This window comes from Dromaius novaehollandiae, chromosome 2, assembly GCF_036370855.1.
Source record: "Dromaius novaehollandiae isolate bDroNov1 chromosome 2, bDroNov1.hap1, whole genome shotgun sequence".
Classification (NCBI taxonomy): Eukaryota; Metazoa; Chordata; class Aves; order Casuariiformes; family Dromaiidae; genus Dromaius; species Dromaius novaehollandiae.
In genome coordinates, this window is record NC_088099.1 from 439,930 (window position 1) to 466,640 (window position 26,711).

The 26,711-nt window shown below is 55.8% G+C and overlaps 1 protein-coding gene across 1 annotated transcript in view; it reads right to left on the reverse strand.

The window, feature by feature from the left end:
- The window catches only part of LOC112992644 (arf-GAP with GTPase, ANK repeat and PH domain-containing protein 3-like), a 105,503-nt gene that overhangs the window by 64,304 nt on the left and 14,488 nt on the right, over positions 1 to 26,711 (reverse strand). Inside the window, exons 4-9 of the mRNA XM_064505529.1 lie at positions 26,432 to 26,517; positions 25,885 to 26,026; positions 23,417 to 23,551; positions 15,589 to 15,716; positions 5,562 to 5,717; positions 1,423 to 1,515 (exon numbers count right to left, since the gene is read on the reverse strand). Of these exons, the coding sequence (XP_064361599.1) occupies positions 1,423 to 1,515; positions 5,562 to 5,717; positions 15,589 to 15,716; positions 23,417 to 23,551; positions 25,885 to 26,026; positions 26,432 to 26,517 (740 nt within the window). The remainder of the gene's footprint in view (positions 1 to 1,422; positions 1,516 to 5,561; positions 5,718 to 15,588; positions 15,717 to 23,416; positions 23,552 to 25,884; positions 26,027 to 26,431; positions 26,518 to 26,711) is intronic.

A 26,711-nucleotide genomic window follows, 5' to 3' on the forward strand; every position in this document is an offset into this window, starting at 1 on the left:
TCGGACCTGTCACGGCACGGCTACGTGAGCCCGGGGACCTCCTTCCCCAGTGGAAACCCAGCACCAAACACCACCAGGAGAGGTGGCACCTGCACGGGACGCAGGTGCCCGTCCCACGTCCAGCGCTCCCGGGACACAGGGACGGACGGGCCCCCCCGCGCAGCAGCTCAGCTCCGGCAGTTCGGAGCCGGACAGGGAGGAGCGAGGCCGGGGGGGGCCACGGGAGGAAGAGGGGATCGGGGCACAGGGTGCAAGGCGGAGGCGCAGCACAGCCAGGCGCTGCGGAGCAGTGCGCGGATTAGTCTCGCCGGTGTTGCAGCACCACAAACCCCTAGTGCAAACACCACCCGGCCAATCCACACCGCTTGGTGCGTCTGGGTGCTGCTGGGGGGCCGGGCATCCCCCCCCCCCCCGCTGCTTCCAGCTGACAGACACGGGGTGGCAGAGCCTCAGCGCTGGGGTCCAGCTGGGTCGAGCTGCCCTGAAACCGGGAGGCAGGAGCAAAAGGCACCTCTGCCCGGGCAAGCTGGTGCCTGCCTCCGGTTTGGGAGGGCTCCGGGCACTGCCCACGACCGGGGAGCCTCCCTGCCCTCCCAGGGAGCACATCAGGGAGCGGGAGCGGAGCAGCGTGTGGGAGCATCGCGAGCCGGCGCGGGACTCGCGTGCCCTCTGCTGGAACGCGCTCCGCCGCCGCCGCTCCGCTCTGCTCCGCTCCGGCCGCACGCCGGCCAGCTCGCACGCACGCACGCACGCACAGCGCGGGGGTTTGCACGCACAGCGCGGGTTTGCACACACGCACGCACAGCGCGGGGGTTTGCACGCACAGCGCGGGTTTGCACGCACAGCGCGGGTTTGCACACACGCACGCACAGCGCGGGGGTTTGCACACACGCGGGTTTGCACACACGCACGCACAGCGCGGGGGTTTGCACGCACAGCGCGGGTTTGCACACACGCACGCACAGCGCGGGGGTTTGCACGCACAGCGCGGGGGTTTGCACGCACAGCGCGGGTTTGCACACACGCACGCACAGCGCGGGGGTTTGCACGCACAGCGCGGGGGTTTGCACGCACAGCGCGGGTTTGCACACACGCACGCACAGCGGGGGTTTGCACGCACAGCGCGGGTTTGCACACACGCACGCACAGCGCGGGGGTTTGCACGCACGCGGGTGGCCTCGCACGCGCGCCCTGAGCACGGAGCTGATGGCAGCAGCGTTGCATGGAAACGCACGATGGGCCTGAGACAGAGGTTCCCGGGGAGCCCCGCGGGCGTGCAGCTGCCCCGCAGCGCCTGCAACCCGCTCGGCTGACGCTGCCCCGCGCCCCGGGCCACGGGAAGACGCCCCGTCCGCACCGCACGGCCCCGCCGCACGGCCCCGAGCTTGCGCTCGCACGGGGCGGGAGGGAGGAGGATCGAACCTGCTTCATGGGAATGGCCCGCCCGCTGCCGATACTGTCCGCTTTACACTCCGGCACCTTCTTCTCCCGCTCCGGGTCTGCGCCCTTTCGAGACTGGAAGAGAAGAGACACAGGAGCGTTAGCCGCGGGGACGCAGGAGAAGGGAGCGCAGAGCCCCCTCGCCCCGACGAGCCGGCGGACCGGACCGGGCCGCTCTGCCCCGGGCCGGGTCTCCCAGCGCGGGGAGCAGCCAGCGTCTCGCCCTTCCCCGCGGGGGACGCTCCTGCCCGGCCCCCCCGGACCTGTCTGCTGGCCAGCCTTCCTCTGCCCCCCCGGGCTTCCAGCTCCCTAGCAGCGCGGGGCTACCTGGGGCCCCCCTCCCGCGGGGGCACACAGGACATGGCACAGACAGAGGTGGCATGGGATGCGGGTGGAGCATGGATGGAAGCAGGAGGCTAAGGCAGTGAAAGGAACTCACACCTCTACTAATCCAACAGATTTATTCTGTGAGCACACTTGCACCATACAAAGTAGCACAGGTCACTGGGCAGAGATACCAGCCCCTTACAAAAGAGCATGGACAATAAATATCTACCGTACGTCTAGAGAGTCGAGAGCAAAACCTGCCAGCCCCCGAAGGCGGCGGTGGTGAGAGCAAACTCCGATAAATACAATATGAAATATACAGTCTGTTGAGCAGAACTCATTCAAAGTGCTTAAGACAGAGGAGAATATCAAGTCATACACGGCATGGAGCACAACCAATACATTCAGCATCACAACAATGGCAGAAGGGCAGCGGCAGCGTCTCTGGGGCGTCCTACGCGCCCCCGCAGTCCGGGAGCGCCCCGTGTGCTTTGGGTTAGGAAGGGACATCGGCCCCGCGCGCCTGGGACACCAATTCACTCGCTCTCGGGCCCAGAATAAAACAAAGAGATTGAAAGAGAGGAGAACTAAAGAGACACAGATGGCTGCTCTGCTGCGAGGAAGAGGAGGAGGAGGAGCAGGAGTCCATGCAGGCTGCAGGAGATGCAGTAGGGAGGCAGGAGCCGAGCGCTAGCAGCAGGCGCTAACAGCAGCTCCCGCGGGCAGCAGCAAAGCGTCTTTTGGCCCATCCAGCTCCACTCGCTGCTGTCGCCCCGGTCCCGGAGGCTCTGCAGGTCTTCCCGTCCCAGGAGGGTCGTCCGCCTGGCATCCCCGCACACGGAAAGTGCCTAGACAGCATCCAGCAGGCCCAGAAACGTCCCAGCTTAAAGTGCAGGCGCAGGCCGTCTCGGCGCTTCCTAGACTTTACATTGGGGGGATTTAAAAGGCTCCTGCGTGTCTCCGAGGGGGGGACCCATGCTGGCTGGAGGGCGGGCGAGCCTCTAATCTTAGATCAATCCCAGTGCCCATCCCTTATCCGGCCCTGGAGAGGCAATGAAAAGTGAGAGAATTTGTACAGAGGTGCCGTGTGTAACCACCTGGATCTTCTAATTTGGAAGGAGTTGGAAAGGCCTTTTTGTTGATGAAAAGTTGGAAACAGTGGCACATATCTGCAAATATCGAAAGAATAAAGAGTTTGGCAAGTTATACTCAGCACGCGGACACGAGTCTGTCAGTGGCGGGGCGTCGGAGGAGACGGGCCGCCGGGCGTGCAGCGGAGGCGGCAGCGAGCCGCAGCGGGAGCGGGGCCGGGCTCGCGGGGACCGCGGCATCGCCGCCGCCGGAGTCGGTCTCCACCTGGAGGTCCCGGGCATGGAGGCCCCGCGCCGCGGCGGGCGGGCGGGGAGCGGGGCAGCGCGCAGAGCAGGAGCGGAGCAGGAGGAGGAGGAGGAGGAGGAGGAGGAGGAGGAGGAGGAGGAGGAGGAGGAGGAGGAGGAGGAGGAGGAAGCTCCAGGGAGCGCACCCGGCGCAGGACCGGAGCGTGGCCGCGCGGGCCGCGGCTGCTCCCCGAGTGGAGCACGGCCGGTGCCGGGACGGTGCCGGAGGGCCCTGCCGGGGAGGGGCACGCCGCGGTCCCGAGCAGCGCAGGCGCGGGGACGGCTGCTGGCTAACCTCACGCTGCCTGCCCGGGAAAGACTAAGGGCAGAGAAGGGGCCTTCCCGGCCCCTCCTCGCCGGCCCTGCCCGCTGCGGGAGGAGGTGGCGGATCAGCCCTGCCGGGAGCTGCTGCTGCTGCCGCCACCAAAGGGGTGAAGCTGGATGCGAGCCGTGGACGTGCGCCAGCACGGGAGCGAGCGGGGGAGCGCGAGTCCGGCGCCGCGGCGAGCGAGCGCGAGCCCCGGACGAGCACGGCGAGCCCCGCAGCAAGCGTCAGCAAGCTGGAGCCCAGGATGAGCGAGCAGGTGAGAGCCCGAGACGGATGATGACGTCCACAGCAGACAAGCGTAAGCCCCACAGCAAGCCCCCCCACGAGCGTGTGCCCGAGCCGAGCGACTGAGCGTGGCACTGGCTGGCTCCGGGAGCAGCGGGAGCGTGAACGCGAGCCGACGGCGAGTCCGGAGGCGTGGGCGCGGGCGAGCGGAGGACGGTGGCCGTGCATGAGCGCCCCGCGCAGCGGTGCACAGCAGCAAGCACGAGCAAGAGAGACGGCGGGGAGCGAGAAGCGTCTGCCAGAACCGGGGGGCAGCGGGAAGCACGGCCATCGACAGCGGGAGACCGACGGCATCCGCAGGCAGGCGCGAGCACACGGAGGAGGAAAGGGCTAGTGAGGAGACAACCATGCGTCAGGAGCAGTGCATCCATCGCAAAGGACAGCGTGTGCGGTGAGGAGGCGGGCGGGGGACGGCCTGTCTGCCGGGGGCCGGGGCCGGGGCGCGCGTGTGCACTGCGCGGGGACGGGGACGGGGCCGGGCGCATCCCGAGGACTGGGAGCAGGGCAGGTACAGGAGATGCAAACAGTGAGGAGAGCACAGAGCATTCAGGACACCAGAGCAGATGCTTCCAGGATGTCGAAAGCTGGCGGAAATGGGCACACTCAGAGCACAACGAGTCGGGGCGTTTCGGATGTCGATAGTGCAATGACAGGGAGATGGCGTAGGGGATATTGCGAGTTTTTATGCATCTGGGATCAGGGCAATGGCAGCTGTTCACACAGGACAACATGGTGCAAGGGGTACAAGGATTTTGTGGTGGCCAGTTCCAGACAGCGGACACAGGTGCACTGAGAGCAATGGTGGCTGGAAAGCACACTTACACGGGGAGGAAAGCGGGCACGAGCCCAGTACGTTTATTTGGGAACCAGAGGGACAGGAGCACATTTACGTGGGGAACAGAGGATCCCTACGCTAGACACGGGGACTAGGAGTACGTGTGCGCTAACAGCAAGGGGCGATTTGGGGCTGCGCTAGCAGCAAGGGCCGGTCTGCGGGCAGGACTGTGTGCGCACTGGGCGAAGAGGAGTGCGCGCGGTGCGGGAAGGTGCTAAGAGGCAGGCTTCCAACGCGGCTGGCAGACTTCGCAGCTGCAAACGCCCCGCACCACCCGGGGCCCCAGGGCTCTGCTGGCTCCCTCGCACCTCCGTTCCCGGCTCCCCTCCCTCCACGCCCCGCGGCAACTCCCAGGCGCGCTGCTCGAGCCACGCCGACGCGGGTTTGGGCACGACAGCGAGCGGGGCCCAGGGCCACGTGCTGGCTCTGCCCAGCTCCGTCTGCCAGGGCACAGCTGGTGCCGGACGGGGTGCCCAGTCACCAGGAGCTTCGCTCCACGCTCTGGGGACGCGGCCCCAGGGAGGGGAACCACGGAGGGTCGCTGGGGCTGGGCACACACCGAAGGAAGTAAAATCTCCCCCCAGTAAAATCAGGGAGCTCTGCTCATGCATGCACACACTTCACCCACGCACACGCACACCAGCTTGCCCTGCAGGCACTCCGGCGGGTGCAAGGGACGGCTTGCTCTCACGCACTCGCCCGTGCACACGCCCATGCAGAAAACAGGCCTCGGCATCACGGTCCCCACCATGTGGGAAGGCTCCCTCCCTCCCGCGTGTGCCCGCCGCTCCGGGCAGCGCTCCCCCAGGCACCCCGCTGCGCCCCGGCCCCCGGGCCAGCGCACGCCGTCCCCCGGAGACTGACGCCTGCAAACCTGGGGGCGAGACTGCTGCCGACACCCCCCTCCCCTCTGCCCGCGCGGCTCAGCCAAAGCTCAGCCCAAAGCTCGTCCTGCCCCTGCGTCACTTACCGTGAAGATGTTGGAGCGGCGCTTGGACTGCTTGCGGATGGGCGTGGGGGTGTTGGAGGCAGCGATGGTCTCGATCCGCAGCTCCCGCTGGCTGATGCTGGGTGTGGAGGGCACGGAGGAGGAGTAGTCGCTGAAGGCTCCTCCGCCGTTGGTGGCCTAGGGCAGGAGGAGAGCAGGATGAGTCCCCGGAGACGGGGGCTGCCCTGAGGCAGGACCGACCGCGTAGCCCAGGCGGGAGCCTCCTCGCAGGGGCAGGCAGCCTCGCAGCGCGGGGCGAGGGAGGACAGCACAGACTGGGCCGCGGGAGACGTTCTGCTCCTCGCCGCCGCTGCTCGGTCGGGCACCTTGGGAAAGCGGCTTGCTTTCTCTGCGCTTTAGTTTTTCTGCTGGTAAAATGCTAAAATTTTGAAATCGATAGCAAAAAGCAGTAATCGCACAGGAACACTTAACGCTGTCGGCTGTAGTGCAGGATTCAGGGAAGCGTTTCCAGGCGAAGGGGCCGGTGCTGAAGGCACGGAGGCAGCTCTGAACCACGCAGCCCTCAGTTACGGCAGCTGCCTGTCTCTCAGAGGGGACGGCTGGGGACACTTCAGCATGACATCTCCCCGAAACACAGGACCAGTGTAAGCTGATCCTCTGACAGTCTGCTAGGGAGGATCCTCCTCCGCACGAAGGCTGTGGAACCTGAAGCAGCCTCACCAGGACAGCTACGATACCATGGCAGATGTGCGCCAGCACGGCTCAGGTCCCGGCCTTTCCAACGCCCCGGAGCACAGGGTGCCGCAGGCCGAGCTCGTACTGCGGGCAGAACTGCTGCTGCCGAGAGGTTTATCCAGCCCTAACGGTGGCACGCACCTCCCGCACCCGTGGACTCCGACGGCATCAGCCACTGGGACCTTCGCCGCCGCGGCCCCGGTGCCTGAGAACCTGCGGGAAAGCACGCTGTGTCCTCACTACAGGGGAAGGGCAGGTCTGACCACTTAGTCTGTGCAGACATCTCAGAGATGCATTTATTTTAGACGGACAGCTGTTCACTCCCCTTTGGCCCATGCACACTCTGCAGACGACGACCTGAAGAGGAGCTTGCAGGAGGTCCCAAGGAGCAACATTCGCAGAAAAGCCTTTCAGATCTGCAGCCCAGGACATCGTCCTATGACAAAGCACACGGCAGCCTGAGCTCCGTTTGGCAGTTCTGCTGATCTCTGCACAGTATTTCAAAAATATGCTGAAGAAACCGCCTCTAGAAGGCTGAGAGCTTCAGCACCCTTTGCAGAGCAGCCTACCTCCTCCCAGCTCACATGCTCGGATTTAGGTGGCTCATGGCTGGTAGGAAGGGCACCAGTCCCTAAGGCACTGCAACGGGATAACACACAGAAGAGCCACTACCAGAACGGTTATGTCCACTCCGGGTAACAGTGAGTAACACTGAAACAAAACCCAAATCCCAGCTCGGCCTAGGAAAAAAGCCAGGCAGAACTGCCTGGCACGGCTAGAAGAAGGAATCCGTCTTACAGGGGAACCTGAGGCACAGGCTGAACATCCCTCTGCCCCCTGCAAAACCTCAGATCACTAAATGACTACCAAGCTTGCAGCGTGCTCATCTTCTGGCTGGAAGTAACAGCCACCAAGGAGGCAGTCTGCAAAAGGAGCAAGAAGAACGCAACGGTCCCCGCGGATCCCCGCTGAACAAACAATCTCCTTAGAGGAGGAGGCCATGGGCACGTGTGGAGCAAGGATCCGCCGGCGATGCTCAGCAAGAAGACACCTACGTGCACGCTCTGTACCTGGCAGGGCCTGAGCCTTCCTCTACGACCAGGAGTTAAGAAATGTTAGAAATGCGAAAGAGGCTGTAGAGACAGACCAGCAACTGCACAACATACCCCTCTCCTGGAAAAAGAGTGCAAACGGCACTCAGGCTGTATCCTGCCTGATCTTTCACCAGGGAAAGGGGCAGAAGACACATGAAAGAGAACTTCTTTTAGGAGAGGAAAGAGCCATCCAAAAATCAGTCTGACTTCGCTCTCTCTGAAGCAGAGCAGGATGGTAGCCAGGTGCGTTGCAGAGAAATGCGACCACAGCAGAGGAGCCTGACGATGGACCTCCTTCAAAGGCCGCGTGCGGGGAGCTGACAGCTACATCCAAGAAGCTGAGGTGCTCCCACTCGTCCTCGGTTCCAGCACAGCTCCAGACCAGGCCTGCCCACGGACAGCCCAGGTGGCCGTCAGATCTGCTGCTGGAAGTTACGCTAAGCACCCTTCCTCAGAGGGCAGGGGAAACCTGTGCGCCCTGACCAAAGGCCTGCGTTCAAGGCCACTGTGCCCAGGCGGGTCTGGAAGGACCCAACACCACACCTGGGGAAAGGGCAGCCCAGAGCCGCAGATCCTCTGTCTGCCTCTGCTCACCAGGGCGGAGAGGGACCGTGGACCCCGTGGGATCCGCTGGGCTGGGAAGCTGCCTGCTGTCAGCCCAACAGCCAGCGCGGCTCAAAGCGGGGAGCAGGGGGCTGCGCAGCCCCGCGGCTTTCGGCAGAGCCTTGCTGCGAGCAGGTGGTTTCCCTGCGAGCGCGAGACTCGGTGTCTGAGATCCATCCAGAGTCGGGAAAGCTTCTGGTGCCCGGAAACCCAGAGCGAGTGGGAATCTGGTCTGCTCAGACGTCTCGGCAGGTGAAAGAGGCCGGGCACCGGGCGGAGGAGCGAGCACAGCCGAGGGGACTCTCTCGCAGCCGACAAACCCCGCTGAGAGGCAGATTGCTGCTGCCCGGCCCTAGAGGAGGAGGGACCATCGAGGACGTGGAGAAGCAGAGAGAGACGCCATCCTGGCAGTGACTTCAGAATCATTAATCAGAGACAATTCTGGTGAACCAGAGAGAAAACACTGCATGAAGAAGTACTCTGCAAATGTAGTGACGAAAGAACAGATGCAGAAACTAGAGCTACCAAGCTGAAGAGAATTCACTGGGAGAGCTGACATTCATGATCAGGCACAATAAAGCCTGTATAATCACTGCTTGATGCATAATATGTGAAATACATCAAAAACCAAGAAAAATATACAAAGTGTGAGGGAAGAGATGGTCAAAGCTGCAGCACAGAGACTTGCTGTCCAAGCAGGTGAGCTAGACAAGGTAGCCGGGCGTCCAAAATACTCTCTCTGGCTAAGCTCTGAATCATTCATACCTCAGTCAGCACATTCATGAAGCTATAACTGAGAAGAGGATTCAGTTCAGAAGACACTATGGAGTTTGAACCCCTGCCACAGCAGTTGGGACAAATCCTATGTGTGCTAGGTGACGGACACTAAAGCTCCTAGGAAGGAATCTCGCTAAACTGTGGTTTGTATTTTACATGCTCCCTGTAACCTTGTTGTTGATTTCTGCCTTGCTAGAATAAAACTTCGTCTTCTTTAGCCCATAAATCTGCCCAGTGTTGGGGACAAGTCGAGGACTGTCCTTCTTGCAGGGCAATGAACACAAGCCATTGAGCATGCCGGCATCCCGCGGACACGCAAGCCTCAAGAAAGGCGTTGGGGCTGAAGGCTGCCGCGCATCAAGCTGGGAAGGGTCGTGTGGGAGCTGGTACCGTCCAGTGAGAGCTGGGGGCAGAGGAGGAACTGTGAGAAGCAGACGGTGGTGCAGGCTCTGGCTATGTAGGCAGCCCTGAGCCATCGCACTGCCCAGCTGAAGCAGAGCGCTCAGGGGGAATCCAGGAACCCAAAACACACCACAGATACGGGGGAGAACCAGGACAAGAGGACATGTTTGCACAAATACTTCGTTTTTGCTCCTGGCAGCTATTCTGCTGACGTACCTAAACACCCACCGGCAGTCTCCATCAAAATCAAAGAACACAGTGGAAGCGGTACGCTTAGTAAAACACATGCAGGACAAACCCTTCCCATCAGTGCGCAGTGGTGGATAACTGTGTACTCCAAAGAATGTCAACTGTGCTATCGGGTGCTTGAGCAGGGAATAACTCAGGTGAAGTTAAACTGTGTTAACTTTTGGCAAGAAAAAGGCATGAGGTGGAACAAGGGAGTGAAATTTGGGAAGGGCTCTGAAGGGCAGAGCGCAGGCAAGCAGAAGCCACTGACTCAGCATGTGCACAGGAACAAGGAAGAAACCAGAGAAGTGCACAGACCACGAAATCGCAGTGGAGCACACCACGAGCTGAACTGGCTACTGGATGCTTCCACGAGGAAACGCAGATGCCCGTTGCTTGAGCTGCCAAAACACACACGCTGACTGCACTTTGGTGAAACAGGCTGCAACAGGCAGGAGAAGGTCCTGTTGCCGAGCACAGGTTAATCGCAGTTTGTGTTTCATTCCACTTGCAAACTAAGTTTCTAGTACTGTTCTCAACTTAAAGCATTGATAAATCAAACTCCTCTTTTTTTCACTGAGGACGCTGCACAGTGCTGTAGACCAAGGCCAGCCAGAGTGAAACTGGATGCACTGTCCCCAAAAGGGAGATCAGCAGAGCGGGGCACACCGGCAGCCCAGAGGGACCCAGCAACGTGCTCGGGGAGCTGGCAGTCCACTCTGCTGCCCTGCACAGACTCAGCGTGGGGTGCCTGTGTCACCTCCTGCCAGCGTCCGGGAATGAGTCCCCTGGCAGGAGGACAAACTTCCATCCCACAGCAAACAGGCAACGGAGACTCATCCCACAGCCTGGGGTCTAAAGGCATCTCAGAGCCCCTGAAGAAAGAGGGAGGAAGGAGCAGGAGCAGTAAGGAAATGAGGTGGAATAACTCTGTGAGCGCTGCAAGAATCCACTGGCCCGAGACACTCCCGCCCGCACCCTTTACCCTGCAGGCAAAGGGGAGCGAGGTGGAAGGCAAGGCAGGTTGTGGAGCACCCAAACCCACCAGACCTGCTCATCGCCAGCAGCGCGGGCAGGGCGCAGGCGGGGAGCACCCGAGCCAGCAGACAAACAAGAGCTTTCCTGGGGGACTACAGGACCCTCCGGGGTCTGAGGTGCCTTTGAACTGATGCCAAAAGCAGACCGACTTCCCGTGAGCTGCTGGGAAAGGCCGAGGAACAGAACAGCTCTGAAATCCCTGAGGGCACCCAAGAGCGCTCAGGGCTCCCAAGGGTTGACCCTGTCCCTCTGGTATCTCGGAAGACCAGAGAGATGCTGAACAAACTGCTTGGAGTCACAGACCTGACGGACGCATCTGGCACGCTGATAACTGCTTGTGGAAAACCCTGACCACCAGCCGACCTTCTACTACAGCTCCCATCACAGCAGAAAACAAGGGAACAATGTGCTTTGTGGCACCAGGCACCGCTATGGGGTAAAAAGAAAAAAACTCCAAAACTCCCAAAGGCTGAGGCGAAACCAGGGCCTCTGGCTAGTTCAAGAACTGCTTCGTAAAGAGGAACCTCCGCCGTGCAAGGACGTCGAGACAGCTCACACGGCACCGCTATCTCAGAGCCCTGCCGGCCTGAGAAACCGGCACAGTCACTACGGTAAGGACACCGGCCACCACCCCACAACAGCAGGAAAAAGTCCTCCTGCACAGGCGGAGGATGCGATCACCAGGGTCCTCTGCTCTCCCAGCAGCTGCAATGAACTCGCTGGGCTGTCAGGAGACCAGGCAAGCAGCAGCCATTTCCAGAGTACCAGCCTCGAGCATCAAACCGCTTCCAGAAAAGACGTCCCTGGCACTAGCACGAGGGGCAAGGCCGGCACTCAGCTCCTGCCTGCTCTGAGTAACCCTTCGTGGGGACCACTTGTTCCCGCTCCAAGGAAGACCACTGCCATCTTCACCAACAGCTCCAGGCACGGAGCCGGGAAGAGCCGTCCCTGCCTGCACAGGCCAGGAGAGGCGGCACCGAGCAAACACCCTGGTCCCCTCCGTGGCACTGCTCTCTGCTGGGCACACAGCCGCGAAGGAAAGCAGCCCTTGGCCTCAGCGGCAGCAGCAGAGAAGAGGGACAGTTCAGCACCTCCTGGGAAGAGGGACCCCAACCAGTGGGAAGGGTATGTTATCACTAGCAGTCCCCCAGCAAGGCAGCCCGCCAAGGGGAGTGAAGCAATGACAGAGGTGCCATCTCCTGCCATAACTGACTGCAAGGAACAGAGCGACTGCTGTCACCGTAGGCAGCACCCCTCGACACCCAAAAACACGGCCTGCAGGGACAGAGCCGCACACGAGCGCCCAATGGCTCCTGATGGCCAAGGGCCCAAGATGCAAAGGCCAATCCTGACTTTCACATAAGCAGCACCCAGAAAAAAAAAAGATTATTCCGTTTCCAGTGTGCGTGTCTTTCTGAATGCCCCAATACCTAGTGGCAGAAAAAGACAAACAGAAGAGCCTAATTTCTATTTTATCCTGGCTTCTTTCCATCTGAAAGATGCTGAGTCCTGTGTTCCCAAACTTCCCATGCCGAGTCCTGTGCTCCCAAACCCCTCCTTGAGGTCCTCGTCCCTGCCTCAGTACCTGCTCTCAAGGTTAGCGGAGGCAGGTGAGAAATCCTGGAGCAGGCCCCTCACCCCTGGACAGGAGACGACACAACACGGGAGTGTTCTGCAAAGTCCCTGCTCTGTCCCCCCTGGTGCACAGTCTGCCCATCCCTCCCCAGAGCTCCTTCGCCTGGTGACTCCATGCCCGGAGCAGAGCTCGTGAGGCCACGGCCACACCGCCCCGAGGGGCACCGGCGCTCCCGGCACCCCAGCTCCGGGCAGCAGCACCCTCGCCCTGCGCCGTGCTAGGGAGAGCTGCTGCAGCTCGTGCTGCAGACCGTGCCCCTGGCGTGCCACCACCACCACCACCGCGCGGTCCTCGAGCGGTCTCTGCGCAGAGATTCTGGGCTCTTTTGCGCCCCTGCTGCGACAACTGCTGTGACCCTGGAAGCTGCCAGTTTGCTGTGCTGTGTTGGCCGTGCGTCCTCCTGCACGGGCGGCAGGCCCACGTGTGCCTGAGCGCACAGCCCTCTCTGCCCGCGGCCGTTTTAGACGTGTCAGGGACCAACGAACTTGGGTTTCTCAAAACCACCTGGATTTTCTCCCTCAGGGCTGGGAAGCAGTTCCAGAACCTCGCTGCTCAAGCCAAGGGAGAGTGAAGAAATGCTTCACCGTATGTTACAATCACTCCTCGGTTTTATTGCTTCATATTCTATTTATAGAAGTGCTTTTTGTAATGGAGGAGATGTGTAACCACGAAGCAAAGATTTCTACAGCAGGCCATTGGGAACTGAAACAGTCTGTGCTCCTTGGGGAAGCCACAGAAGACCCAGGGAACAGAGCTTGACTCTGATCCCCTCTGCGGCAGAGATTTGTTAAGCGCGGGAGGCACACCGCTTAAGACGGGCACAGAGCATGTCCAGGGGAGGGAAGACAGAGACAGCGTTAGCTCCAAAAGGACGTGGCCTATCATTTTTGCTGACACTTCTATAGTCCACGCAATCAATGAACATTTCTTGCTTAAAAAGGCCTCACCATTAGCATTGTTTTCCCATCAGAAAGCTTTGGTTCCCACGAGAACAACCTAGGCCTCTCTGGTAAAGCCGTGGGAGCACAGCGGGGTGCTGTGACTTCAAGGTCCTGTCTCAGAGCCAAGGAGCCAGCATTTGCATCGACACAGAGGTCATCAGCAAGCTGCGCTGAAAGAACGTTTTGGTACTTTGTATGAAGAAAAGGAAAGGAAAGAGGCTCCTGAGCAAGAACCTTTAACAGAGCTCAGGACACACAGACACGACTTCTGATGCCCAATCTTTGCTTTGCCATGGCCAGTCTTAAACCCTCCCCTTTTCTTCTAGCACATTCTTTTTCTTCAAAAGCTTTTTCCTTTTCCAGCTTTGTATTTTAGGGGTCAGGTTTTGTCCATTTCAGACTTCATTTTTCTAAGCTAAACAAGCCAAGCACTTTATTTCCTCTCGTATTAGCCTCTCCTTTCCCTCCCACTGGTATTTTTCTGTTCCTACTCCAGTTTGAACATACACTTAAACGTGAGTGACTGGTATGAGCCTGAGGAGTCTGGTATCATCACACCCTGTACAGTGAGGAACACGTCTGTCTTCACTACAAACCTGGTGCCTGGCACAGCCAGTGCCATTAGTAAACATCTTTGTTAGGACCCTTTTCTCAAACTGTGGATATCAAAGGAAATACTGAACGAGCGTATAACTTGTCCCCGAGGAACACTGCCCTTGGCCATCCTTCACCTTGCTCCCCCTTTCAGTGCAATCTGCCTCTCCCTCCCAGCCAGTCTTCAACTATTTACAGTTCTTCTGCTAATAAGATACTCAATCGAGTATCAATTGATACTCAATTTGAGATACACTCAAATTTGCATTTTCTCTGGACTTTGCTCCTTACCTTGGGTGCCTCCTATTAAACCTCCCAAAAAATGCCTGCATCCTGCCATAGTGCAGGGCATAGCACGGCTGCATGTGTTTTGCAAACAGCTGTGCGCACTCTGCGTGCATCCCAAGCTTGCGGGACACGAGCAAGCTCCGATCAGAAAGCTACACAGCTTCATTAAGCAGCTCTGGCTGTCAGCAGGGCTTAGCACATTCACTTGCACCGTTATATAAACTGGCTGCTGTCCAGGTGGTCTGGAGCACCGGGAAGCTGTCGCAGGTCTCTGCAAAATTCTGTAGAGAACTGCTTGCAGTCCAGCATTAAAAATGTATGCAGCCGGGTACAAGCTTCGCACAGGTATTTAAAACCCTAAGTGCAGGGGTCAAACCAGTGGCTGCAGACCTGACTCAAGTTTGTACAGCAACAATCTCCCCTGCGGTGGTGCATCGAAAACCCACTCGGTGGCTTGGCAGACTCAGATACACCCTAGGTTCAACACCCATCCCCTTACGAAAAAACAGGGCCAGTCTGGCAGAGTCCGTTTTGCTAAACTTGCTTTGCATTTTCTTCGGTTTTACTTTTCCACTCAGTCCTTAACTACTCTCTTCCTCAAAAACTGTCTCAAGCTTTGCTCACCGGTGAGGAGGCTGAAGGGCTCCCAGCTGCCCTGGCCACTCCATCTCCCGTCGTCCATAAGCAGTCGCTACTTCTGCAGTCTGAGAGCACCACGCCAAACAAGACAAATTCAGTGAAATCCTTGCTACAGATCCTGCGATTTCATAAGCCAGCCGCTTCCAAGCTGGAATCTGCTGGCTTGACTGCCCCTGAGAAACAATCCCTCCCAGTTTTGCACCCTCCTCTTTAGGGAGCCATCGCAGCATCTGTGTGCTCACTGAAAACCGAAGCGAAGCATTAAGGCAATCGTGAGGCTGCCCAAAGGATCTCTTTTGCCAGCGCTCACCATGGCAGCCTGCTTCGGTTTCCGACCTGCTCCTCCTGCCTCAGGTCTGCCTTCTCCGAAGTCACAGAACGAACACATCTGCCTTCACCATCTTCCCGGCACGGGGACCTTGGGGGTCCCTGCCAAGCTGACCTTGTGCCTAAAGAACAGCAAAGAACCCCTCCCTGGCAGAAAGGACAGCTTCCAGAGAGCTCCTTCCCTTCTGTGCTACCGGAGTCCTCAAGGAGCCCCACCACTGAATCCACCCCGCTAAAAAGGTCCTAAAATCCCCTAAAAAGTCCATCTGTATGTGAATGCAAGACCATCAGCTTCCTGCTTCCAGGGGGAGCAGGACCAGCCACGTCCACCCATGCTTGCCTTCATCCCACCCCGCGGGGCGAGCGTGCTGCTTCGCCAGGGCAGCCAGGCTGAGGCCTGTTTCGCAGACCTCCCCTCCGCTTTGCCCAGGAACTTCTCTACCCAGGCTGCTCGTGGCTCTGCAGCGAGTGCCGAGTGCCTCCAGAAGCACTCCACAATTTCTGGAGACCGTGAGCCACGTCTGACAGTTTATACATGAAGCTTGATCTCAAGGCGAGCAATGAGCTGTTCTGGGCCACTGACAGAGGCTCCCGGGGTGACAACACTCTGCTGTCTCCAAAAGCTACTCCAAGGCTTCAGTGTGAGTCTAGTGCTAGACTAAACAAGCTGTGTATCGAGGGAAGAGAACTGTGGGTGTGTGGAGAAGCGTATGGGGTCGTGGGCTTTCCCCGTTCCCATTTCCCACCTGGTTGATGTGAACAGAAGGAATGGAGGCCGCAGAGACAGACGAATGGCTGGGTGAATTGGGCAAGGACTTGCAGGGACCGATGGAAAGCTGCTGTTTCTTCCGTAGAGCCACCACCTTCTGAGCCACTGAAAGAGGAGAGAAAGAAGACAGGGTCAGAGTACGGAAAGCACCTTTCTCCACCCCCGAATTTCTAGAGTGTTTCATTAAGACCCAAATCCTTCTTCTCACTGAAGCCAACATCTGGGGCTCAAACTGCACCACCCTACGTCAACAAGGAGGACTTCTGCAGAACATCTAACCTTGTTATCCCACTGCCTGCCTCTGCTACACAGTGTGGCCGTAAGCACTTACACTGCATCTACTCTAACTCCTTCTCCCCCTTCTTGGCCGGGACAAGATCTGTCTCCTGACTTTTAGACTAATCAGTATCTCCAGCGGTCTGAAGGTGTGGACCTGACATTTCATCGGCCCTGGAAAGTGTGAGATATTGGAGAGATTGCTATGAGAGAAAATACAGAGAAAAAAATGTTAATAGTTACAACGACAGGTCGCCTAGTCTCTGGAACATCAAACATCATGTAAGTCACAACAATCTTTGTTTGGCATTCCAGAACCTCTCCAAAAAGTAGCTCTTCCTGAGATGTGGAAATGAAAATTCACATATTGCAGAGGATGAATGCCAGGAGGGGATCAACCAGTTTTTGAGCAGCAGCATGTCTGAAGCAGCATCTGTTATTTAACAACAGTTGCTCATTGTGAAAAGCTACAGCACAGCAAAAGTCTGAGGTTAGAGTCCTAAGCAAGCATGAGACTTACTCAGCCAGACCATGTTAGACAACCAGCTCTGCATAAGTAGAAGGGAGAAAGTGAAAAAGAATGTGTTGTCCCAGCCCAACTGCGAAGTCAGTGGGCTAAGCAAGTTCCTCGAGCTTTGCAAACACTTCACCCAAGCAGTTCAGAAAGCTGCGTCACCTTTGGCATTCTCACACTGGGGCTGGAGGTCTGCTGGGAAGCAGAGCTTAGAGCAAACACCCAGGACAACCTGCATAAAGAGGGGAAGTGCACTGGCTGATCCAAAGTGACGCACAGAAATAGCTCTATAGAAATATATTTGTGGGGGGAAGAATGTGTGTGCGCGCGTGTGTGGCACCTCTTGGAATCACTGGGCCTTGCACACACCCCTGTACCTGAAATCTTGGCCTCTCCATGGAAGTACTCCTGCTACACAGCTCCTCCGAAGCTTCACTCACTAGTCTGGAAGATGTGGCAATGCTGTCAATTATCCCCGAAGGCATGGAAGGATCTAATTCACATCCAAGCAGAAGAAATGACACTGTCCAACAATTACACCCGGCACACGGAAGCCCAAACGAGGAGCAGACAGTCAGAACCACCCTTGCACTTTCAAGCTAAAGTCCAAAATTGCAGCCTTGTTGCTGAGGAGGAAAAATGAACAGCAGATCCATTGCAAGCATTTCAGCAGTACGGTTCTGGTAAGTGATGGGAAAAGACGGTCTGGCAATGCCAAGGCACAACTGTCCCCTCCAACGCTCAGGGCCAGAGGGAGGAGAGGAGCTCTCACCCTCAACTTGCCGCAAAGGAAGCTGGAGGCAAGCCAGCAAAGCCACCTACAACACAGAGCAGCTGGGCTGCTGTCCTTCCCATGCTCTCCCACGATCAAAGCTGGATCAGTCCTCCTCTTCGAGGACAACTCCAAGACAATCCCTGCCAAAGGGCTCTTAACAATTTGCTCCCTCACTTTTGCATGGTAAAGAAATATTCCCCAAATGAAACAAAAAGCTGAGGTGCCTCCACACTGATGGCTTCTTGCTATTGTCCCAGCATCTGCTGAACTCTGGGAGATTCCTGCATTCCAGGAGCTCTGTGAGGGTAATTCTGAGAACAAAGCTCTTTAATACTATATTTCCACAGCCCAGAAGTGGGAAGATATGCTCAGTACCAGCCTCTTAGCTCACTGGGAGCTCTGGTAGGAGTAAAGGGACCACCCTAATCCACCCCTTCAGGGTGACCCAGCCTTGCCACTGGTGAAGTTCATGTCTGCAGAGTCCTGGGCACTACAGTACATAACCCAGTCACTCCTCCTGCTTTGTGCCAGGACCATCCCCAAACTGCACGTGAAGCCAAAGGCAGGCTGTTCCATCTTTTCACAAAAGCAGTAACTGTGACAACCTCTGATGCTGGAAACAACTTTGAAAGAAGTGCAGTTCCCACACAGTGAACAGCAGTTCAGGGAGGACTTTTGCCAGGCTGCATGCGAGAAACTAGCCCTGCCAGCAGAAAAGGGGTAACCTTCACCATGCTGTGCAGCCTTTTCACAAAGGCCTTCAGCAGCCTGACTGCCAAGACAACGCATCTGCCACTCCAAAAGATTCAACTCAGTTACAGTGGCACAATCCACAGAACAGACATGGTCTAGATTCCTTGCACAACACAAACTCAGCTTGAGATCAAACATCCAGAAACTGCTCTAGGCATAGAGGAATGGTCTCTCTGCCACAACTGAGCAGAAAAGAGGGCACCACAATAGCTGGAACCACTCGATTCTTGAAGAATCTCTGCACAGGCAGCGAATGGGGAGATCCAAAGTTCTGGATCTCGGCGCTTTGCCCACACTCAGCAGCACCATGTGCAGACCATGGGGTTACTTGCAGAGACGGCAGTTTGGGAAGGAAGATTGCTAGCTTCATCCTGCAACTGCATGCCTAGGAGAAGGATGGTTGCTCCCCCAACCTGCCATGCTAGACCAGCCTAACATTCATTTGCTGCCCCAAAAAGACTAGTGCTTGCCTACTGTTAGACAAGACAGTGGCATGAAAGGGCCCTCCAGGAACAGAGATGCAGCATATGCACTGCACACTCCGGACAAGCAAACAAACCTCTGCAATGAAAGCAATGACCACAGAGCTTAGAGAGGACCTCCTGTTTCTACTGTGGAAACACGTATCTTCCCCGGCTTGCACGGGGCAGGCATACCACCGCTGGACTGAGCAACTTGTGCTGAAGAAAGCACGTGAAGATGGGGCCTGGCTGGTAAACTGCATCTCCATGCAAGGCAAGTTCCTTCCACGATCCACAACTATCAGCACTCCACAAGACCTCAAACCGGATGCACCAGATCCCATCAGCACTCATCAGGAAAAGCTGCTAACATATTCTGACGATGCCTCGTCCTGCCAAGTCAGCGTCTTCCAAAACTGTATCCTAGAAGTCCTTGAATAGCTCTCAGATCCCAGTGACATCTGGGGCAAGTGTGTCTGGCCCAGCTCTCCTCCGCTCCATGCGTCTCACAGAGCCAGGGCTCTCTTCTCTGTTCTTTCCCTTGCCGCTGCTGTGCTCAAGGGAGTCTGTGTTGTCCTGCAGCTAAGCAGGCAGGTGAAAGCAGTAAGTACGTGAGATTTACTGGAGATCTTCTGCGAAATGGTGGGTCTCTGTGCTCCACTTGCTACTCATGATTATTACACCGTGTTTTCTCCACAGGTCTCCAGAGCCCTGAGCAATATGCTCCCCAGGGGTATCCACTACCCTTGAGCTGAGATCTCTCAACTTCACCACGATGCGTGAACATCAGCCCTAAGTGGCCGCACTCTCAAAGAAAAGCTTCTGCTGAAACATGAAGCAGACAGAGGCAGAACAGGACAGGACACATCCCTGGTGAGGGCCCTGGTGCTGGGAAACCAGTGCACTGGCAGGCGTGCAGCACGGCACGCAGAGGCGGCTTACTGCAGAAAATACGATTACTGCTCAGGGAAGTGCAGGAACTCAGCTCACGGGTGCAAGGACTCAAAAGCCAGGAAGGATCTCTCAGTTTTCCAGGCTGATCTTTGCGTCTTGCCAGCCGCTAAATTTCACCCAGCCGACACTGCACCAGTCATCCAGGATGGATAAAGTCTCTTCCACAAAGGAACTTAGCATGGATTTTGAGAAAGCAAAGAGATGCAGAATACAGCACTTCCCTATGACATTTTTGCCAATAGTTAAAAAAGAGGGATATTAAGAAAAAAAAAGAATTCTTTAAAATGTGAATTTGACAGGCTTCAGCTTCTAGCATTAGATCTCTGCTAGCCTGCAGAGTCTTTTAGTACCTGTGATTTTCTCCCCACGTAGATACTCAGATATTGTAATCAAGTCACCTCTCAATCTTCTTTCTGATAAATTGAATGGATAAGCTCTTTTAGTGCCTGTCAGGCATTTTTGCCAGCCTTTGATTAATTTTTGTGTCTTTTTTTTAATCTTCTCAGTTTCTCTGCTCTCTTTTGAAATTCTGATACCCAAATTTGACACAGCGCTCCAGCAATGGTCTGCTACCATGTACAAAGATCAGAATCCATCCATACCTCCACTTGATACTGCCCTGTTTGTACAGCCAAGGACATCACCAGGCCTCTCCTGGGCACAACTCCTCCTCGCACAGGCATGACGACCCACGCTCCTCATTCCCACACAGCTGGCTATACATTCATTTTGTTTGAGCAGTCTCGGATTACCACACGCCCCAGGATCCTCACTCTTTGGGGTCTTTGGATTTCCTCCTCAGCCTCACTGCCCTTTGCTCCTTCTCACAGTTAACAAAACCCACTCCTTGCCCGCCTTCCTGACCACACGTGCAGGCCAGCAACAAACCCAGAGAAAAGATGAAGCACAGCACTTTGCAGGCACTGACGTGTGAGCCTTTAAGGAGCAGCTCAAGATCTCCCACCAGGGGAGGAAGAGCTCGCTAAGCAGACCTGGGGCCAAAAGCTCCAAGTCCTGCTCTCACACAAGGGTTTTCATCTCACACACCTCACCGTTTAAAGTCATGTTGTCTATGTTCCCTATGGCCAAAAAAGAGAAAAACAACCCCAGAGCACAATTTGTTTCATCCTGAGATTAAGAAAGGATGAGAAGCCGCCTAACAAAGAGCAGCATCTAATCCCGCAGTCCATTCTCCTCCCCTTCTCAAATCCACCTTCTGCCCTTCTTCACAAAACTGTCCTTCAGAAAAGGGACACAACCAATCTCCTTACACTGATCTGAAGGAATCTGAGGAACAAATTTAGTGGCACACAGTACCAAATGCTTTCTAGAAGCCAAGATCAAGCACGCACATAGCCTACCCACTGCTCCAGACTTGCTCTGCAAGATGCTGAGTTGGTTTAACAGATCCTGTCCTTCCAGGCCTGCTGAAATATTCACTGTCTTCAACGATTCATAGCGGTTCTTTCCTACCATTTCTCCATTACTCGCTAGTAGGAAAGAAGGAAGGAGGGGATACGGGCAACCAACTTCCAAGACAACTTTCCTCACATCTGAAAATGGAAATACATTTGCCTTTCCCAATAGGTAAAACTTCCCCAGCAAGCCAAACAAAGCCATCTAGTTCTTCGTAACCCCTATGGACACAATGAACTCATGGACCACTCTTCAAAGGGTCCTCTATCACCATCTCCTCCAGATCTGCATTTTACCTAGCTGTCCAGACCACATCCCGATGAACAGAGGCTCTGGAGCTCTGCCACTGCTGCCCCTCCTCGAGCCCCTGAGGTCATTCCATGTTCTCCCAGCTCAGGAAACTCTTGGAGCATCCCCTCTGCAGGAAGTCCATTAACGGAGGAGTCTGGTACGGAGACGCATGCTGTTAAGCAGTGTCTCTCAACTCATGAATTGTGTATCCTGGTGAGGGGTGGTGGCGGAAGGAATCAAGCCCAAAAGACACTGAAAGCTTTGTTTTTATCCCCATCGACAGAAGCCTCGCTGCCCATACTCCACACTGTGACTTGTCAATGCTTCACGATTCTGTCAACCTGCCGGAATATGCACATAACCTAGCGCAGCTCACCTCTGCTATCCCTTAACCCCCCCCCCCCCCCCATTTTACTATGCTTTACTATTAAAAAGGCTCATGGAAATATGTGACCTCAAATTAAAGGCTGCCAAACCGAAAGACTGTGACAGTCCAAAGACAGAGTGGCAGGACGGGATCCAAGAGGCTGGGGCTCTGTTCCGCACTCTGCACGCAGGCTGCAGGCCCTCGAGAACACCCTTTCCCCTTCTCCAGCCGAGCAGGGGCAACTCCCAGCCACCGCTCAGCAGACTGCAGGGCTAACCTGACTGCAGACTCTGCCGTTCAGAGCTTTTCTGATGAAAAGGGCATTTGGCAATAAGAATATTAGTGTACTAGAGCCAGTCCTAGGCCCATGCTCCAAAGCAGGATATCAACAAATGGGAAAAGGCAGGAAACAACCACAAAGCTACATCAGGGTCTAGAAAATCTAGTCCAGGGAGACTGCCGGAACTTGACCTGTTCAGTCTAACAAAGCGAGGGGTCAAATGTTCTAGGATACAAACAAACGCAGAAGGGGCTTCGCAGAGTAGACAAGCTTTAGAGCTGGTGGAGGGGGAGTCAGCACGTGAAGCTGAGGTCAACAAGAGTGTAAATGGAAAGAAGCGGTGGCCTGAGGACACAGCAGTGAAGTCTGGTCCTTGGGGTCAGTAATGCCGGGAGGGGCATTTCTGCCTGACGGTACTGCTCCAGTTTCTCCAGGAATACCAAACCAACGCAGAGGCTGCCGGATGCTAGGGGATTCCTCACTAGGGGCTAGACAGAGGGCCAAGCGGGATGATCTAAAAGGTGCCTCTCTTGCCTGGTATCTCAGACTGTGTTAGAGGTGGACCAGCAGCAGCAGAGCTCTACATGCTTCTGTGTAGGGAAGGCAAGCACTTCGGTTATGATCCTCAGCACTTCAACAGCACTTTCCTGGAAGCTCAGAGACTTGTGCAGGGGAAGGAAGGTCACAGTGCCAGCCCAGGGGAGGAAGGAGGCACTTGAAGCCAGTGGCAGGCTAAGTCCTCTGTCTTGCCCCCAGACTACCTTGCATGCTGCAATGAATTGAGCTAGAATTTTGGTTTTGGACAGTCCTGCTGCACTAATGTTTCCAAACTTTCTCCACGCCACCTGTCCCACCCGCAAACACTCCTCTACCAGCTGAGCTGTCCTTCTCTCCACAAGCAACTCCGTCCTGCCCAGCCACTCCGCACTGCACAGACCCTTCCCCACGGGGCTCCTTCTCTGTGGCACTGAACAGAGATACTCAGCTGCGCTCTAGAGGGCAAGGCTGAGAAAGGGAAGAGGGGAATATGCAGCCCCATTCAAGGACAGGTTTATCTGAGTAGATAGCAAACTCCTAGGATGTGGTGTGGGTTCCCTCTTCCGCCTGTAGCAGTCCTGTTATACAGACCCTTCTCAAAGCCTAAGCAGAAATACTTTTCCGCATCCTATTCCCACTAGGAACAGCTGCTGCACCTGGCCATTTGGTTGCTGCTCCTCTACGCTTAATGTCCAAGGATTCTGCTGCTTCCTCTCCTCCTCCATAATATGTAATCACACCCATTTCTCCAGGCTCATAAGTCCTTAGGCTCATACAGATTGCTGTGCTGCACAGACCCACCACAGGGATGCAATAGTCCCTTGCAGCCTCGTTGGTCTCTGGAACAAGTGGCTACCCAGCAAACAGCCTCTGTGAGAAAGGGGAGAGAAAGGTGCTGCCCTGCTCTGCTCTGCAGCAGTCCTCCTTTCACATACCTGTTCAGCCCATTTAGGTATCATACACAAGGGAATCAATCCACACACAATCAGCAAGTCTTACCCTGAGGACGCGCTCTCTGTACCCAAAGTGACTGCACTGCACATGAACTTCTGTCTAACTGTGCCGTCACTGGAGGATTCCTTTCTAACTGGGATCCTGCGGTCTGCATACTGTAAGCCTACGCATTCACGCAGCGCTGCCACCCCGTCCTGCTCGGACACCCTCCACCGGGCTGCAGTTACCGTCCTGGAAGACTCGCTCCACGTTCAGTCCGTAGGTAGCACAGGTCTCGTAGTACGTGCAGCGCTTCAAATCATTGGAGAGCTTCCGTGCTCGGGAATCATCAATGACTCGGGGATTCGTGGCACTGATGGCATCTGGAAAACAAAGGGAGAGGAGGTTAAAAAACAAGTTTCCGTGTCGCATCTGTTCACGGGTCACAGGTCACGTTCCCGGCCTCCTTCCATTCCTCTCCATGCTGAGATAGCCACCTTCACAGTACACCTGCTGTCCTATAAATGCCTGAGATAAAGAAGTTCCACATCTGTAGAAACACAGATTTGTTAAGATTTTTTAAATGAGCCTTATTCAACTTTCCTAGCCACGCAGTCACTGACATTTCTGAAGACAGAGGGATTGTCTCCCAGAAACCAGTGCAAAGTGTGGCTGACAACACAAGGCAGCATGGCTGTTTGGCACTGGACATGCCATCAGGAATTCGCAAGACAGTGTTATGAACAGTACACCTGTTTGAAGACAACGCAAGGACACCTGATAGCAGACAGAGAGCTTGAAGCAATGGTGAGAAGAATCTAGAGTGTTTATACATGTCATAAATGACCAACTTATTGCAATCCATCAGCGTATGACTGGTCATGGAAGCTGCAACTACCAGGTGCGCTCATCTCCAAGTCTGCCTCAGCTGCAGAGTAAAACGGACTTGCCAACATATCTTGATCATTTTAGGCCTTAAGGCCATACTTCACAGATTAAAGAACCAAAACAGAGAGATGATCTTCAGTTAAGTGGGAAAGATGGCTTTGCTAGGATGCACTCAGAGTTATGCCTTCATTGGTGGACCACACAAAAAATGGGCTTAAACTGTATCCCAGTTGGCTACCAAGTGCTCACATGGTATGGAAAAGCTACCTTCCCAAGAAGAATCTGATCTGAATTCCTTAAGCCACGCCAGGGACAAACAGAGGTTGTAAATGAACCTTGTCAGGAAGAGTCAAAGGTGCACTGAGACTTGCCATTAAAAAGAAGTTCTTCTTGAGCTGGTCTACAGGGTTGCTTCGTGTGATCATACCAAGGCTGGGACCTCAAGCTGGCTGTAAATCTGCGACAATGACCACCGAGCCCTCTGCCGTATCACTCTTTCTCAGTCCTGAGACTCCACGATATAGGTTTGTAACCCCAGCCCAGCCCTGGACCAAGATCCCTCAGTTCTGAAATTAATTCCACAAATTTAATGTAGTATCTTTGTTCTAGTATCTTCATCTAGGGTCCAGAATAGACACCTCCGAGATTCCTCTTCTGCCGCCATTGCCTCCCCTGTTCCAACCCTATGGCCTTTGTCTTCATGAAGAATATGATCCCACCAGCGTATCCCAATACTCAGGAACTGAGTTCTGCCACGACCTTCTCTTTCCTCACATCTTCCATCCCTTGCTCTTGCTTTCTGTCGTTGCCCTTACATCCAAACAACTTCTGCAGCCCCAGGCATCAAGAATCCTTTCTCCCTCCTGCCTGTGCTTTACTGTCTACAGACAGAAAAAGCAACCACGTTTCAGGCCTCTGGAGCCCGCAGATACCTGCAGCAGTGCCCTCTTGTTACTGCCACCTCCCTGCCCCCCGGGCTTAGGCACCAGCAGCAAAGCTTTCCAAGGCCAAGCGCTTCTTCCAATGCACTCCGCGCAAGGCAGGTAATCCCAGCTCAAGGGCTGCCTTTTCTCCTGGTAGCCCCTCTCCATTGGCAGCTCCGTTAGCCAGGCTCATTTACTGTGCACATTTGGACCTCCCGGCTCCCACACCTCCTTGTTCTCCCTCTGTTGCCCATACCCACTTTCAGCCTCACGCTGCGGTTAAGTGAAAGCTCGCCTTACTGCTTCCTGCCTCACTCTTGTCCTCAGCCCATGCTTGGAAGAAGGAAGAGGGGGCTCGTTCTAGACTGCTGCTGCTCTTCTGCACATCCACACATGCACTGGCAGCACCTCAGAGGAGGTGATGCCCAACAGCTCAGGCCTCTTCCCAGGGTGCTAAAAGCAAGTTATCATCCCCTCAGACCTTTCTTACTGCAGCTTCAGATGCACATGAAGAAAGATGAAGAGCCCTGACTCCTGCCCCTGGCTCAACCGTTGCAGTGAATGCAAACAGGAGTTGAGGAAGAAAGGAAGTGCCAAGAGGTTCAGGTATTTCAAAGAAAGTGGCTCAGCGGGAAAGCAAGCAGCTCTGCACAGGATGAAATGGCCTGAGACGGAATTTTTCAACACTTACAGCGTCCTAAACCAGGGGTCTCAGAATAAGTCTGCCCCAAGCACTGCTTACCAGTGCCAGACGAGAAGACTAAGCAGCTCCTACAATCCCCCATGGTGCACTCACAGGGCTGGCACTGAGCTCTTTCGCCAGTGTTTACATATCATAAATATTCCTCCCTGAGCCAGGGAGCACGTGAGGACCGAGCCCGAGCAGCCGGCTCCCCAGCTCTTACCTTGCGTGCCCACCAGCACCATCGGCACCTCCGCCGTGTTCCGGTAGCTGCAGAGCCGCAGATAGTAGTTATACACTGTCTGGAAGCTGATTTCATCCTCTAAGCTGAAGACAAACACCACGGCATCGACCCAGGCAGCAAACTGAAGGAGACACACCAACAATTACAGTCCAGATAAGTGTCCTCGAGCCCCTGCATTCAGAGATGTCAGCAAGAGCAGCAACACAGCAGGTAAGTGGGATGCTGCAGCTGGGCTCAGCTTTACGCTGGCCTGGGCTCTGTGGCACAAGTTCCTCAGCATCACAGCAAGGCACTGGGGTGAGCAGTGACCATAGACAAAGGCAGCCCCTAACCTAGGCCCTGCAGTTTCTAAGAATTTCTTAGTCTCCATTACTGTGTCTCCCTAACTTGTTTAAAACCTCATGTTCTTCCACCACAGAACTTCTCCCCAAAGAAGCAGCGAGGCCAGTTCCTTCTCCAAGAACTCTCTAATCCTTCCGGTACGACAGGGAGTGGGAAGGGACCTCAGGAGGTACAAATCTCCTACCTGGAGTTCAGGGGGGCCCCCTTCATCACGAATCAGCAGCAAGTAACTCTGACCATCCACTACGATCTCCTTCTTAAATCGACCACCTTGGGAACAAAGCAAAGCAGCAGGTCAGGTGAGAGGAGGACGAGCGAGCAAAGGGAAACCCACGATAAAAAGGAGCGAGGCTGCAGAGCGTTTGGCAGCGGCGCACAGAGATGCTGAGACGGGGGGTCACCTTCCGAGCCCAGGAGGAGCCGTCGGGACGCAGACTGCTCACCCGAGCACCAAGAAACCAACT